We start from the raw sequence: 15758 nt of genomic DNA on the forward strand, positions 1-15758 counted from the left end.
AATGTTACAGGTTTGTTATATCAAGTACCCCCGGGTAAGGAACATAGATGATCCATGGGTTACTGTTACAAGACTCAACCCGAGAGGCCGAGTTCAGGGATGTTCTGAGCTGGAAGACCCACTACAACCAAGCACATCCGGCAACTTAAGTGCAGCAGAAGATTTAGCTGGAGTTGGCCTTGTAGTCGATTTAACCGACTTCGGAGAGGAAGCCGTCGTTCACGTAGAGGATGAACCAGTGATTGGAGAGTTTCACCAAAATCCAGATTCAGATTCATCTGGTGATGATAACTCGGAAACAGACTAGCATCAATTTTTTTTTTAATAAATATTCCGACGGAATTCCGAGGAAGATAAGGGTTTCCTCGGAATTCCCTCGGAATATTCCGAGAAAACTCCGAGGAAATAGGGTTTTTAAACCGAAAACAACGTTTTGCGGTTTGAATAACACTATATAACCCTTATTAAGTGTCTTAGACTGGTTATGAAGTCAAAAATTTGTTTCTTACCCTATAATAAACACTTTTCCGATTGTATGAACGAAATCCCCACAACATAAGAGAAACACTTATACACTTTAATGAACGGTAAAGGGAATACTTTCAATTCGTTTTGAAATTTGTTATTTCATGGTTTATGATCATCTATACAAAAAATCCTCAATGTTATGCATTACAATTGTATAAGAAATGAATACGACAAAAAAATTGATGTTTTGAAACCCCAAACACTAGTTCCTCGGTATTTCCCCTAGGTTTTATAACCATGAGCCGCTTCTTCTTCCTTCGCGCGGCTTCTCTCTCCTCTCCGGCGATTTCCCCATGAATTCCGACGATATCTCCGGCGATCTCCCCATTCTCTTACACAAATCATGAAAGGACCCTATCCCACTCTCTTAGATTCTATTTGTTAGATTTTTGTGTAGATTTGATAGATTTTTGTTAGGGTGATTGGTTAGGATTGTGATTTGGTTGTATAATAGATTTAGAATTGTGATTTGGTTGAATAATTTGTTTTGTTGATTGAATTGATTTAGAATTTTTTATATTTTTTTATTTTTTTGTATTTATAAAATAGATTTTTGTATATAAATTCGTTTTTTGTGTATAAATTCGATTTTTGTATTTTACAAAACGCTTTTTGTATATAAATTCGATTTTTTGGATTTTACAAAACGTTTTTTGTATATAAATTTTATTTTTTGGATTTTACAAAACATTTTTAATATCTATAAAACTTTTTTTGTGATTAAAAACAATTATTTGGGATTTAAAATATATATATATATATATATATATATTATAAATTTCTATATTTATTAAACAATTTTAATATTATTAAAACTATTTTTGTAATTATTAAACTATTTTTTATTTATTAAAACTATTTTTTGTTTATTAGAACTATTTTTATATATTTATTAAACATTTTTAATATCTATAAAACTTTTTTTGTGATTAAAAACTATTATTTGGGATTTTTGTTTTTTTTTTAAAAATATATATATTTATATTATATAAATTTCTATATTTATTAAACATTTTTAATATCTATAAAACTTTTTTGTGATTAAAAACTATTATTTGGGATTTAAAAAAAAATAATTTATATATTTTTATATTTATTAAATATATTTTTTTTAATTTACAAGTCTCATGATGATCAGACCTGGCCTCGACAGCGTCGTGGTCGTGGTGGTACGGGGAGTCAGTCTCAGGATTCCAGCCATTTTCAGGATTCCCCTACGCCCCACAGCTCCTACCATATATCTCCCTCTGCTGCACCCGCTCCTGCTCCTCTCGCTCCCGCTGCTGCACCCGCTCCTGCGGGTCCTCCGGGAGTGATGAGTGTTGCGGAGTTGGTTCGACAGCCCGGTCGTGACCATCTTCCCTATCTCACTCCGTATCCACATGGACGGAGTCAAACATGGTAATTAAACATATTTTTTTTTCTTTAAAATTTGATTCATTATTAACCGTTTGTTTTTTTTATTAGGTTCAACCGATCCGGGAACGAGATCAACGCATGGATCCGCCGTATGATGTACTCGGCCCTCGACAGGGGACATCCGACTTTCACTCACTTCCCTACCGACAAACAGCATCTGTGGTTTCGTCAGTTTGCGGTAAGTATTCTAATTTTTTACTTATATTTTTAATTTTTAATATAAATTTTCTACTAATTGTGTTTTTTTTTCAGCAAGAGTTCAACTGGAATTCCGATGAGACGCTCTTTATCTATCACCACTTCGTCCATAAAGTTATGGACAACTATGGGAAGCAGATCCACGAGTGGAAGAAGAAGTGGGAAATCAACAATGTTTGTTTTTAATTTATTAAACAATTTTTTAAATTTATTAAATGATTTTTTAATTTATTTAACTATTTTCGTTTTTTTTTATTAAAAGGTCCCAAAGTCGATAAACAACACGGTCTGGACGGAGTTGTGTGCGCATTGGGATAAGGAAGAGACGAAAGAAACTTCTTCCACCAACTCCACCAACCGCAGGAGCGACCGTAAAGGGAAGGGCGTCTTCAAGCATAACTTGGGTGCTCAATCTATTGCCTCTCTGGGAGATCGCATGGTAAGTTCAGTCGCTTTTTCTTCAATTATTTAAATTTTGAAATTTTATTTTTTTTGTGCATTTCTTCTAATTTCTAATGTTTCTTTAATTTATGTTTTTTCAAGGCGGAAGAAAATGATGGCGAGCCGGTTGATGATCTCGCCCTAATGAAGAGGGCGTATACCAACAAGAAGACCGGCCAGATTGATGACGGTCTTGTGAGGGAAGTGGTCACCCTGGTCCAAACTCAGGTGCAGGACGAAGTGTCTCAGCTTCAAACCGAGGATGACACTTCGACGGCTTCGACCAACTTGTCCCGCTTTCGAATCAACGAAATCGTTGAATCCGTAAGTTCTTTTTTTTTTTAAGTTTAATTCATTTATTTCTTGATTTAAATTTGGCTATTTTCTATTTCAGACGGTTCCAAAGAAGAAGGGACGTTTGGTCGGTTTGGGTCGTCGCACCCGGTCGGTTCCTCCTTCTTCTGCACCACCGCCCTTTATTGATCCAGAAGTACTTACGGCTCAGTTGAAGGACAAGGATGATCGCATATCTTTGTTGGAGACCCAGATGGCGGTTCAATAGGCGGGGTATGAGGCACATAGGAGGTTGAACCAGCAAATGATGGAGATGATGCAGAGGATGTACCCGAACGAGGTGTTCCCGGACGTGCCAGACCCGTAGTTTTTTTTCTTTCTAAAACTCGGAATGTTTTATTTTTATTTGTACAACTTTGAATATTAACTAATATGATTTCAATTTTAATTTTAATTTTATATTTTAGAATTTAAATTTCAAAAAATTATTTTTTTAAAAAAAATATTTTTTTTTTAAATTCCGAGGAAATGAACCCTCGGAATATACCGAGGGACTAGTTCCTCGGAAAATTCTGAGGGTTCAAATTCCGAGGAAATGAACCCTCGGAATATACCGAGGGACCAGTTCCTCGGAATTTTCCGAGGGTTCAAATTCCGAGGAAATAAACCCTCGGAATATACCGAGGGACATGTTCCTCGGAATATACCGAGGGACCCTTGTTCCTCGGAATTTTCCGATGAAAATTCCGAGGAACATTTCGTCGGAACTTCCGAGGTAAATTCCGAGGACGTTCTCCCTCGGTATATTCCGAGGAGATTTCCGACGAACTGGTGGTCTTCGGAGTTTCCTCGAAAATTTGTTTCCTCGGAATTCCATCGGAAAATTCAGAGGGATTTCCGAGGAAAATGGAATTTTAGAGGAGTTATTTCCGAGGACTTGTTTTGTCGGTATGTCGTCGGAATAACGTTATTCCGACGACATACCGACGATTTTTTTCCTCAGTCGATGTTTTTTTGTAGTGAAAGTAGAAAAGGTAAATTTTAAAGTGTAAGAGTTGGTGAAAAACAACACTTTAGAATCGATGATTCCTACGATACGTTTTAGAAAATAAAATTTTTGATCGACTATTTAGCAAAAAAAAAAAAATAGATCGACTATATATACGGTCCATGTTAGTTTACTTTTGTTTGACCACAAGAAAACATGAAAGACTTAAAAAACAAGAGAAAAGAGACTGTGACAACTGACAACAATCAAAGGTGAGCAGCTACACTTTTGAATTTTGACGAACCCAAGTGAGGAATATGTAAATGAACCATACAAAATTGGCACAGAAACTTATTATAAAAGCTAACATGCGTGGTTATGAGTTATGAATAATAAATTCAGGGACTATGAATCCATATTCATAATGGTTATAGATTAAACTAATCAATAGACAAAACATTCCTTGCATACACCAGTTGGTACCCTATTGGGGGTGGGTTTTGTTCTTTCTAATAAAAGTAAATGTCTTGTTGGTAAAATAATCAGGCTGGGGTCCAATACGGCTGCCAAATTTGATTATTTGACATATCTCCGCAGCCTCGAATAAATTAAGTGTTTATTTTTTCTGATTTGTCTCCGAATACAATTATTGATTATTGTTTGTTTTCAACATCTTTCTGCATACAAGACCCGACTGGTTTAAACGCAACAGTTGCGGTTGCAGTTGTGGGAATTTACGGATGCGGATAATTGCAGTTCTAGCGGTTGCGGTTGCAGTATATGACTGGTTCTGCGGTTAAAAATTAATGCGTTTGTGGGATACTTATGACTGGTTAACTACCAAATACACCTGCAGTTAAATAATAAATTAACAATATTTACATTTTATATAATTATAAAAATATCAAAATCATAATAGTATAATAAATATGAAAATCATATTTAGAAAGTTATAGTTTTAAATTTTTAAAAAATTTAGAAAAAATTTTTATTTTAAAATTTTATAATATTAATTAAAATATAATAGATATATTCTATTATTTTATAATTCCAATTTAATTTTCTTATTGAATATTTTTATTTTTGTATTTATATGGTTTTTGAAAAAAAAAATTATCCTCCCGCAACCGCCCGCAACCGCAAACGCTAGTTAGAACCAGCTTTTGATTTTAAGAGGTTCGGAACGGTTTGAAACGATTTGTAGCGGTTTATATGATTGTTTTGAAGCGCTGACAACCGATACCAACCACAAAAACTGCGTTTGTAGGTGGTAGCGAGAAAATCAGTCATGACCTATATAAAAGGAAAAAGACTCATCTATATACATTTTTGTCATCAAGACTCGAGAGAATCAATTTATTTAACAATTCAGAATATTCCATTGCACAAAAGTCTACAAAAGCCTTATTATTCTCAATTATTGTGTGTTTGTCACTCATGTTCTTTTATCCATTAAAAAATATATCTCTATCAAGGACCATCAACTTGATTTATTTATAACATAATGCGTGTACTTATCTAATGGACGACACTACTTCTAGTCTATCTTACATTCTCATTCTATATTATTTACTTTAAAAACAACTACATGCAGTTACAAAGTTTAATCACATTAGAAGAATTCATAACCTATGAAAACACCATATATATATTTAAGGTTATCCATTTCGACTGACTATGTATATATTTGACTATGATCATCTAACATGTCTATACATTCCTTGTACTACTTGGGACATGTTAAACTTTGGATTTTGACTATTCAAAACTCCGGCTCACGTGTTCTTTCTGTATTTTATTAGACAACAGTTTTATAAATCTGAAGGAAATGTATCTAATTTGTACACGCTATATTACGGAATACTGAACACACACACATACACAGACTTGCAATTATCTTAAGACTCAAATGAATTTGATTCTGAACTTAGTGGAGTAGTTGGGGTAAAAGAGGAAAATCATTATAAAGGTAATAAAGTTGTTAAAAACGAAAAAAACGAGATAAATAATAATATTACAGACAAGAGTAACAAAGAACATAGAAAGAGGTAATGAAAGAAGAGAGGGGCCTACCTACACGATGGAGGATGTCTCCTTCCACCTTCTTCTCATTTTAACGACTTTTCAATTTTTTTTTCCTCAAAAATGGTCATTTTCATCAGCCTATATAATTACACTATCATCCTCTTATGTCATTCACCCTTCACAATTATCTTCGAACCCAATCATTCACCAAAGCTCTCTGTAGACCTTTTGATTTTCACCGTCGTTGTGTTAGCTCGTAAGAGAGAGATATGGGAAGTACTCCGGCTGAAGTACCCTGCGAGGATGTCGCCGATAACAGGTCCGGCGTAGGAGGTGGTATCTCCGACGTCTACGGCGAGGATTTAGCCACCTTGGACCAGCTCGTCACTCCTTGGGTTACCTCCGTGGCCAGGTCAGTGTCATTACTCTGTTTTGAACTTTGGTCTATGAGAATCGCTTGCTTTTAGGTTTCCTCTGTTTCTAACTAACTTCAGCTAAGTTAGTTTACTAAACTTGGGAGCCAAGAAAACTGTGGCTGATGTTTCTTGTGGTTGAAGTAAGGGAATGTATAAATAACTTATTGTGGGAAATGGAAAAATGTTTCAGTGGATACTCGTTGATGCGTGACCCAAGATACAACAAGGGACTTGCGTTCACTGATAAAGAGAGAGATGCTCATTACTTAACTGGTCTTCTTCCCCCTGTTGTCATTAGCCAGGAAGTTCAGGTGATTTTAGTGAGATTTAAATAAAGAAAAAATTCACTTCTGTTTAGCTTTGATTTTTGGTTTGTTTTGTGTGTTAACTAGTGGTTTTGTTGTTGTCTTGATTTGATTAGGAGAGGAAGCTGATGCATAATCTCCGTCAGTACACTGTTCCTCTTCAGCGTTACATGGCCCTCATGGATCTTCAGGTTATTCATTGCTCCTTCGAACTAAGTGAAATGTGTCCAAGATTTTTTCAGTTAGTCTTTGTCAACGGTGGCTCATGTATATGAATGTTTCAGGAAAGGAACGAGAGGTTGTTCTATAAGCTTTTGATTGATAACGTGGAGGAGCTGCTTCCAGTTGTGTACACACCAACAGTTGGTGAGGCTTGCCAGAAGTATGGTAGCATTTTCAGGAAGCCACAGGGTCTTTACATCAGCTTGAATGAGAAGTGTGTTTTCTTTAATCTCTCACTTCCATTTTGTTTCTTTAAAAAGTACTAAAAGTGAATGTATGCTCTTTTAGGGGAAAGATTCTTGAAGTGTTGAAGAACTGGCCTCAGAGAGGGATTCAAGTTATTGTTGTCACTGATGGTGAGCGCATTCTCGGTCTGGGAGATCTTGGTTGCCAGGGAATGGGAATTCCAGTGGGGAAGCTTTCTCTTTACACAGCTTTGGGAGGAATCCGTCCATCAGCAGTAAGCATCATCTAAAACAAAACCTACAACATTTTGTTTTTGTCTTTAAATTTGATACTAAATGCAAAATGTGGTTTCAAATATGCAGTGCCTTCCAATCACTATTGATGTGGGTACAAACAACCAGAAGTTGCTGGATGATGAATTCTACATTGGCCTTAAACAGAGAAGGGCAACTGGGCAGGTTCTTACCACTCTCTTCCCTATTTTTTGTTTTCTCTTGTTATAACTAATACAATGGTTTGTGATTCAGGAGTATGCAGACTTTCTACACGAGTTCATGTGCGCTGTGAAACAGAACTACGGAGAGAAAGTGTTGGTGCAGGTAGCCATATGATAAAAGAGATATTATTATTTTTTTTCATTTTTTTTTTAAGATGTCCTGATACATACTCTTTTTTTTTTCAGTTTGAAGATTTTGCAAACCACAATGCGTTTGACCTTCTGTCTAAGTACATGGATAGTCATCTTGTCTTTAATGACGATATCCAGGTAAAGATCATTTTCCTAAAAACTGATCTATTTTTGTTACATTTTGTTTTGAGGTGTTAGCTATCGAGAAACTTGCGTCTTGTGTTGCAGGGTACTGCATCCGTGGTGCTTGCTGGGCTTATTGCGGCTCAGAAAGTGCTTGGTAAAAGCCTTGCTGACCATACCTTCTTGTTCTTAGGTGCCGGAGAGGTGAGTTCAGGAATCATTAATACTCTAAAATATACAATTTTTTAAAAAAACACTCTAAAATATCTAAATTATCTTAATATATATAAAAAAATAATATATTTAACTAATTTTTGATATTTTCAGCTCCTACCTTGGTTTTTGGTTCGGTTTGATTTTTTTATAATCGTTGAGTGTGGATCGGATTTTAGTTTTTCTGTTCGGTTTGGGTAAAAACGCCCAAACCTATTCTAAAAGCTTATCATCTACCTTGCATATATGTTTTGCTGATTGGGTAACGCTTGTTCTTTGTAGGCTGGAACCGGTATAGCTGAGCTAATTGCTCTTAAAATTTCGAAAGAGGTTAGTAACTCTGAGAAGTTAATTATATTTTCTCTGTTTTCTGGCTTAATCATTTCTTTTTGTAGACCGGAGCTCCCATCGAGGAGACCAGGAAGAAGATTTGGCTCGTGGACTCCAAGGTATTGTTAACAACCACCAAGACCAATCTCATCCTCTTTAGCTTAAACCTGTTTTTTATCACTTATGTTTCTCTTTTGAACTTTATTTCCCAGGGACTTATCGTTAGCTCACGCAAAGAATCGCTTCAGCACTTCAAGCAGCCATGGGCGCATGAGTACGAACCTGTCAAGGACCTCATTGGTGCTGTGAATGTACGCAATGAACTTTTCTTTAAAAATCTCTTGATTTTAGTTTTTTTTTTTAATTTTTGTATTCACTCTTGGTTGATTTTTTTTTTTCAAACAGGCAATCAAACCAACTGTTCTCATTGGAACCTCTGGTGTGGGTCAAACTTTCACAAAGGAAGTGGTTGAGGCCATGGCTACCAACAACGAGGTTTCTCCTTGTCTTCTTCTTCACAGCTTTTCTCAACTAACACGCCATCTATTGCTATTGTTCTAATACCCGTCTTGGTGCTGGTTTATAGAAACCGTTGATTCTTGCTCTCTCAAACCCTACTTCTCAAGCTGAGTGTACCGCAGAACAGGCTTACACATGGACCGAGGTATATAATCTCTCTAATATGACATCGGAAAATGATTCATATCCTGGTTATAACAAAGCTTAATGTATGCTTAAAAATAGGGTCGTGCAATCTTTGGTAGTGGAAGCCCGTTTGATCCTGTTGAGTACAACGGCAAAACTTACTTGCCTGGCCAGGTCTGTGTTACTTCCATATTATTTTCTCTGTCACTTAATCTGAATGCTGACGTCAGAACCCTACTTCACTTCACAGGCAAACAACTGTTACATTTTCCCGGGTCTGGGACTTGGTTTGATCATGTCCGGTGCTATTCGTGTCCGTGATGACATGCTCCTCGCAGCTTGTAAGTATAAATTTGTGACGGAGTAAAAGATTCTCAGTGGAACTCTTTATTTAACTTCTCTCTCTCTCTCTCTCTCAACAGCTGAAGCATTGGCGGCTCAAGTCACTGAAGAGAACTTCGCCAACGGTCTGATCTACCCACCATTCTCAAACATCAGAGAGATATCTGCTAACATTGCCGCCAGTGTGGCAGCAACAACCTATGACCTCGGTTAGTTCCATTTATCTCTGCCTACTAATAAAACTGTCTTTAGTTCTTAACCTAAGTTCTTGAGTTGTATAAAAAAGTTGTTCGGATGATAAATTTTGTGGGGATATAGGATTGGCGTCGAACCTACCACGTGCAAAGGATCTGGTGAAGTTTGCCGAGAGCTGCATGTACAGCCCTGTCTACAGAAACTACCGTTAAAAAAAGAAGTGGTGTTGAAGAAACATGCAGATTCTTGTGCTATTCACAACCTTCTTGAGGCTTTTGTTTAAGTGTTGTTTGGTTGTATTCTACTTTCTTCTACACTATGATGTTTCGAGCACTCTCTCTCCTTTTGTCTTTGCTTCTTGTTTTGTGGAATAATAAATCCAATCTAAAAAGCTACGTTTTCACCCACACAACCAACGTGTCTAAATATGGGAACATGCTTTGTTGTCTCTTGGATTCTTTTGAAATAATTATTTGCACTGCAGTGTCACATAGTAAATAGTCATTTTCCACTAAATAAATAGATGAACCAAAAGATGTGAAAACCCCATTATGTTTCTATGCTAAGAACCAACCATGTGATATGTAAGTGAGGCATCAAATATTATAGCATTTTTTTGTAATCGACCAATTCATACAAACAAACATGTTCAGAAAATGTAAAAATCTTATTAAGAAGAGAACAAAATCACAGTTACTGGAAATAAAATAGAAAATCAGTCCAGTAAAAAACAGTTTCAACCCAACTTTGTTAAAACAAAATTCACTTGAATACACACCACAGAAGCCAAATGGGCTTAGTAGTCCTGAGCTTTAGCCTTAAAAAAGCCCATATAGCATTCGGTTGAAATTGGGTAAATAATTTTTATTCTCGGCAAAATCGGAACAAATGATAAGTTAGAGGGACGAATAGGTAAAGAATAAACACGTTTTCTTCGCATCTGGAACAAGCGAGAAGCTCTGATCCCTTAAATTAAATTTACACTTTTCTCGTCTTCTTCGTCAAAAATCCTCTTCGCCAAGCTATATCTTCTTTCCGATCAAAAAGTCAATCAAGGTATGTTCTTTCATAATCCAATCGAATGATCTCATTACAAACACGTTCTCCCGATGAGATTACTCTCCTCATGCTTTACTTAAAATTTAACTTGGGAATGTTTTTGTGAAATGTTTTCTGATTGCTCTGGGGTTTTTGATTCTCTTATATATACTTAATTTCTGCCTCTGATTGATTTGTTTGTCGGTTATAATGAATCTAGGTTTTGTACAAGCGGTTTTGGTTTCGAACTATATACAAATCTCAGTGTGGTTTTGTTCTTGTATTATGTCTTGAATTACGAAAGTAGCAGTCTTTGGTTTAGGGTTTCATGTTTTTTTTTTTTTTTTTTTTTTTTTGAGCTTACGTCCATGACGAACCTTTGCATTGACTTGTGAATGATTAGACTGTGTTGGAATGTGTGTGTACGAGAAAATAATAGCTTTTATTGTCTGTCTAGTGATCAGGTTACGCAGGAAGTGAGATTTGAGGTTTGAGAAGCGCAACAGAACAAGAAGGAACCTAAATCAGTTGAAACTGCAGCCAATGGCGCTTAACCCTCAGTTGATGCCCAATGGGATGCCTGTTCCCTTTGTTAATGAGATGTTTGTTCTCGTCCGAGACGGGGTTGAGTTTGAAGTCGACAAGATTCCTGGGTTCGTCTTTCCTTCTCATCTGCTCTATTGTTTTATTGATTGTGGGGTTTTGGCTTTATATTTACTCCGCACGAGTTTTCTTTTTTGCACTGGTTTGGATCTGTTCATCTAGCACACAATTGAAAGGTACCATAATTGAGTAGACACACACAAAGGTCATAAACACTTTACTGACGTTGTTCTGTGTTTGTTTGATACAGAGGACATGGAGGGCATGTTAAGGCCAAGGGAGTGATATACTTGTCTAATATTCGGATGGTCTTTGTTGCTACCAAGCCTGTTGAGAACTTTGTTGCTTTTGACATGCCTCTGGTACTCTCAATTGATCTTACTTCTTCTTATTCAGTTAATACATGGCACTAAGTATATTTCTATGAGTATAGTTAAAAAGGGCTTCATGTTACATACATAGGAGCGACTAGTAAAATCTCTAATGATATATACTCAGATCTGGCAAATAATGGACTATATGTTACTCTATTTTGTAGCTTTACATCCACGCCGAGAAATTCAATCAGCCAATCTTCCACTGCAACAATATATCTGGACAAGTCGAGCCTGTAAGTAAACAATCTTCATGTGGGATTTACATTTTTCCTTGTCAGAAAATTATCACATAGAACTTACACATCTCTTTGAGTATGTAATAAAAATTTACAGGTGGTACCAGAGAACGAGCACAGAGCGCTGTATTCAACACACAGTTTCAAGATCTTGTTCAAGGAAGGTGGTTGCGGGACGTTTGTTCCTCTCTTCTTGAATCTTATATCATCAGTGAGACAATACAACAGACAAATGCAGCAAGCAGCAGAAGCACCACGTGTTGATCCTCTTCAAGCCGCTCAGACCCCTGTTGATGAGATGATGAGACATGCGTAAGCCCCCTCCCTCTCTATCATACGAAGGCTTTGATAAAAAAAAAAAATGGCTGTTGTTTCTCAAAATCTTGTGTATTTGCAGGTACGTGGACCCAAACGATCCAACGAAGATATATCTGCAGCAGCCATCTGGGGAGTCTCAGTTGAGGCGGCGAGCTTACCATTCCAGTGCAGCGGAACATTGATGAGACATATACACCGAATCTACTACATGAGGGTGGTGCGATACACATAAGCAGCAACACATTAAGTGTTGCAAATAAGTTAAAAAGCGTTGTTGGTTTGTTGATCAAACATAAAAACTAAAACTACTTTGTGTAATGAGAAAGAAAAGACTTGTTGGTTATGTTGTATATGTGAAAATTTGGATTCTCGTAAAAGTGTTTCAAGGCTCAACTGAAAAAAAAAATCCCTAATTCTATTACAAGACACTTAACACAACAAGTTCGAGTTTGAAAATTAAACAATTAAAGTTGTTTTTGTCGTGCTTATATTTATATATATGTGTTTCAACTAAAATAACAAAGAGGAGAGGGGAGCGAAACATACAAAGGGATTCGAGCGAGCGAGGGAGCTAATCGTCCAAAGCTTTGACCTAACCCTAGTATCGGGGGCTCTGTGCCGTCGGAGCACCCTCTTTGAATCAGAAGCGAGTTCGTATTAGCTCACTTGAGTCTGTTTCTTTCTGGTTAGTGTTGTTCGGTCTTTGTTCTGTTTGTTCTTTAATCGAATCAAAGTTCCAGTTACTCGTAGGTTAAGTTTTTTTGTTATGTATTTCTGGTATTGTGATTCTTGTGCTGAGCTCAATCATTAGCGCGATAACCTTCGATTAGTTGATAAAATGTAATTTTGAAGTTGTGATTTGTGGAATGTTTGGTACTTCTATAGCTAACTAGGTTTTGTTGTGTTGTGTCTCTGAACTCTGATGATATGACCCTTCAACTGTTACCAGCATTATAATTGTGTTTGTAATAAAACTGATTGATTGATGATGTATTAGCTCGATTGGAATGAAGTCCTCTTCAGCTTCTTCCTCTTATGATCTTACTTCAGATCAAGATCATAATGAATAATAATAATAATACTCTTTTGACAGTGTTTTGCAGAAATAAATAAGAGTGATGAAGAAAACTAGGGAACATAGCCTACACCATATAGTCGATGATATCGGTGCTGCATTTGGAATGGGAGCTATTGGAGGTTCTGTGGTCCACTTCATAAAAGGAACACAAAGTTCCCCGAAAGGCCGTCGTTTCGTTGGGGGAGCACAAGCTGTGAGCATGAATGCTCCTCGTATAGGAGGTAGTTTTGCTGTGTTCGGAGGCCTTTTCTCTGCGTTTGACTACACGATGGTGTACATTAGGAAGAAGGAAGATCCGTGGAACTCTATCGTAGCAGGTGCTGCTACAGGAGGGTTTCTGTCAATGCGACAAGGGCTTGCTGCTGCTTCAAGATCAGCTCTTATGGGAGGGCTCTTGCTTGCTTTGATCAAAGGGGTCCATTAATGTTAAAACAATATTAGCTTATTGGATTGTGTTTATTGAGCTTTCTCTGCTCAATCTTGGAACCTATTTACTCTTTTGTTTAAATCATTCTACAGTAATTCATGTATTGGTGGTATATTATGCCAACTGTTTAAGTAGAAAGACCATTGTGACAAGGGAAGGCCAAAGAGTAAGATTGGCAATGAGTCTGTCAAAATATACACCAAAAACAACTGAAGTTAAGAGGAGTATTGAGGCAGATATAATAAATACAGCCCCAAAAGTAGTTTGATCTTTGGTTTCTTCTCACTTATTTACATACAAAACCTTAACAAGGATCTTCACCAATACGACCAACAGCGTTAAAAGAAATCTCCAAAAAAAAAAAGAAAAAAAAGGCAAAACAAAAAATGAAATTTAGCGAAATCTCTAGTTCCAAAACAAGAAAACAGACGTAATAAGATTAAACTTGTTATTCTGGTTCATCTCTTTGACCTCGAGGAACCGGGACCAAGCTGGGAAAACAAGTGCAATGCAAAGGCCAAGGATCAGCCACAGAATCTAAGTGGACTTTGCTGATCAACTTATTATCCCCCATAACATAGATCCAAGGTTTGCCAGTTTTATCCCAACAACACACGACAAGCCTTTCATTGTTGTCAATGAAGTAACTCGGCTGCTGATAGTAGGTGGCCTGTGCTAAACGGGGAAAGTTAGGAATTGAAAAATTCATCAAACGCATCCAACCCACACTTTTACCATCCTCAACGTTGACCTTGTTCTTAGTCACCCAAATCTCAATCTTCTTTGTTACCTTGCTTTGCTTTAACACCGAAAACCTATCTCCCTTAAAGACCCTAAGGACTAGAGCATCGAGAGGATGTCTCTTCCGACATGGGAGAGATCACAAAATCTGTAGAATCCTTCCCTCGAAAAATGGAAGGTTTCTAGGTGATACTTTGTCTCGTCAAAAGAAATAATCCAAAACAAATTTCCATTCATCAAGACACCACTTAGAGAATGTGACAGTGCAATTTGATTTTTTTCCTTGTTAGCACGTACCTGAGGCAAGGTCGTGGATTTTCCACTTGGTATAATTATACCAAATTGTCTTGTACGCTCTTTTCTCACCTTTACTATTCGTATGAGGATAACCTACGCCATGGAATCTAAATCTAGTTTCCCTAATCCATGTAATTTGTTTCAACCACGGGTTACAAACTGCGGCTCCTGTATCCGTGCTACATATCAAGAACTCGTCGCAATTAACCAGTTTTTGAGATTCCAAACCGGGAATATCCAATGATAACTCACGCACCACTATCTTGGGATCAATGCTTACCGAATAAATCTTTGATTTAGTTGTTAGGATGAATCGAAACGTGTCCTTGTGGTTGTATACGATCGTCTTGTCGTCCAATATAGCTTTCCATCGTTTGCAAACAACTGTGAAGCGCACAAGAGATTTTGGAGAGGCCCGAGATAGTATCTCTTCAATCAAATCCCATGGAAGTTTCTCCTCTCGCGGCGCTATCTCTGACTTTTGTTTTTTTGTCTTTGATTCCATTGTCTTTTTTAGGTTTCAACAGAATGCTCGTAAATATATATATATGATTGTAAGTAGTGTTATGAAGGCAAGTTTTAGTAACGTATTATTACTCAATCATAAAGTGTACTTATATATGAGAGAGTTATAAATAGATAAAACTAAAAACATAAATATGGAAAGTGTACAAATACAAGAAAAAGAAAATAGAGTTTCCTTTTCTCTAAAGCTTAAGCCGTCTCTATCTTCTTCATGCGGCCGCCTCTTTCTGTAGGGTTGGACCGTCTTTCTCTCTTGGTATTGAACCGGTTATAGACCGGACTGGTTATGGACATCTATCGTATAGTTTATAACATTCTCTCTTAGATGTCATAACCATACAGAGCTCGTAATATGTTTTGGATGTTGACTCGTTAAAATATAGATAATGATGTTCATAATCTTTGATTGCCAAAATATGGTAGAAGTCAATGAGACCGTACACAATTTCAAAAACCAAACTCGGACACAAAAAATCATAACTGATTTAAAAGATATTACACTTGATCCGCAAAATAAGTGAGTTATTCAACCAGTGCATGTGCTTTTAGACAGAGCCGGACTTGAACATATGTTTTCGAAACATATGAATGGGGCTCACCCTACCTTGAGGGGGCCCCCA

At 36.8% G+C, this 15758-nt stretch overlaps 3 protein-coding genes and 1 pseudogene across 5 annotated transcripts; 3 read left to right on the forward strand and 1 right to left on the reverse strand.

Moving 5' to 3' along the window:
* The first annotated feature begins 6020 nt into the window (after positions 1 to 6020).
* On the forward strand, positions 6021 to 9907 carry LOC106358527 (NADP-dependent malic enzyme 2). Its single transcript, XM_013798343.3, has 18 exons — positions 6021 to 6305; positions 6500 to 6620; positions 6731 to 6805; positions 6899 to 7050; positions 7125 to 7296; positions 7385 to 7480; positions 7550 to 7621; positions 7705 to 7788; positions 7879 to 7977; positions 8269 to 8316; positions 8382 to 8435; positions 8529 to 8627; positions 8722 to 8811; positions 8903 to 8980; positions 9061 to 9135; positions 9212 to 9302; positions 9384 to 9512; positions 9622 to 9907. The coding sequence occupies exons 1-18, from the start codon at positions 6163 to 6165 to the stop codon at positions 9708 to 9710; spliced, it is 1767 nt and encodes a 588-aa protein (XP_013653797.1). The 5' UTR covers positions 6021 to 6162; the 3' UTR covers positions 9711 to 9907.
* Positions 9908 to 10361: 454 nt separating this feature from the next.
* On the forward strand, positions 10362 to 12447 carry LOC106358526 (UPF0664 stress-induced protein C29B12.11c). Of its 2 annotated transcripts, none has more exons than XM_013798341.3 (6): positions 10362 to 10554; positions 10994 to 11189; positions 11390 to 11501; positions 11678 to 11749; positions 11850 to 12064; positions 12150 to 12447. In XM_013798341.3, exons 2-6 carry the CDS (start codon positions 11080 to 11082, stop codon positions 12250 to 12252), a joined length of 612 nt encoding a protein of 203 aa, XP_013653795.1. In that variant the 5' UTR covers positions 10362 to 10554; positions 10994 to 11079; the 3' UTR covers positions 12253 to 12447. The 2 variants fall into 2 exon arrangements, with proteins under 2 accessions (XP_013653795.1, XP_013653796.1); XM_013798342.3 differs by having other exon boundaries at positions 10391 to 10554; positions 11001 to 11189.
* Positions 12448 to 12527: 80 nt separating this feature from the next.
* Positions 12528 to 13727, forward strand: LOC106356560 (mitochondrial import inner membrane translocase subunit TIM17-2). Of its 2 annotated transcripts, none has more exons than XM_013796297.3 (2): positions 12528 to 12755; positions 13164 to 13727. In XM_013796297.3, exon 2 carries the CDS (start codon positions 13189 to 13191, stop codon positions 13570 to 13572), a length of 384 nt encoding a protein of 127 aa, XP_013651751.1. In that variant the 5' UTR covers positions 12528 to 12755; positions 13164 to 13188; the 3' UTR covers positions 13573 to 13727. The 2 variants fall into 2 exon arrangements, with proteins under 2 accessions (XP_013651751.1, XP_013651752.1); XM_013796298.3 differs by having other exon boundaries at positions 12593 to 12755; positions 13174 to 13727.
* A 166-nt stretch (positions 13728 to 13893) lies between these two features.
* LOC106355380 lies at positions 13894 to 15122 on the reverse strand (annotated as a pseudogene).
* Positions 15123 to 15758: the final 636 nt, after the last annotated feature.

Source organism: Brassica napus, chromosome C3, assembly GCF_020379485.1.
Source record: "Brassica napus cultivar Da-Ae chromosome C3, Da-Ae, whole genome shotgun sequence".
Taxonomy (NCBI): domain Eukaryota; kingdom Viridiplantae; phylum Streptophyta; class Magnoliopsida; order Brassicales; family Brassicaceae; genus Brassica; species Brassica napus.

Excerpts from the sequence above, each read along its gene's own strand:
- LOC106358527 (XM_013798343.3), top strand. The coding sequence starts at position 6,163 with ATGGGAAGTACTCCGGCTGAAGTACCCTGCGAGGATGTCGCCGATAAC. Across the intron at positions 8,317-8,381 it reads CTCTTAAAATTTCGAAAGAG|ACCGGAGCTCCCATCGAGGA; the intron begins GTTAGTAACTCT and ends TTCTTTTTGTAG. Across the intron at positions 8,436-8,528 it reads TTTGGCTCGTGGACTCCAAG|GGACTTATCGTTAGCTCACG; the intron begins GTATTGTTAACA and ends TTTATTTCCCAG.
- LOC106358526 (XM_013798341.3), top strand. The coding sequence starts at position 11,080 with ATGGCGCTTAACCCTCAGTTGATGCCCAATGGGATGCCTGTTCCCTTT. Across the intron at positions 11,190-11,389 it reads GAAGTCGACAAGATTCCTGG|AGGACATGGAGGGCATGTTA; the intron begins GTTCGTCTTTCC and ends TGTTTGATACAG. Across the intron at positions 12,065-12,149 it reads GATGAGATGATGAGACATGC|GTACGTGGACCCAAACGATC; the intron begins GTAAGCCCCCTC and ends GTGTATTTGCAG.
- LOC106356560 (XM_013796297.3), top strand. The coding sequence starts at position 13,189 with ATGAAGAAAACTAGGGAACATAGCCTACACCATATAGTCGATGATATC.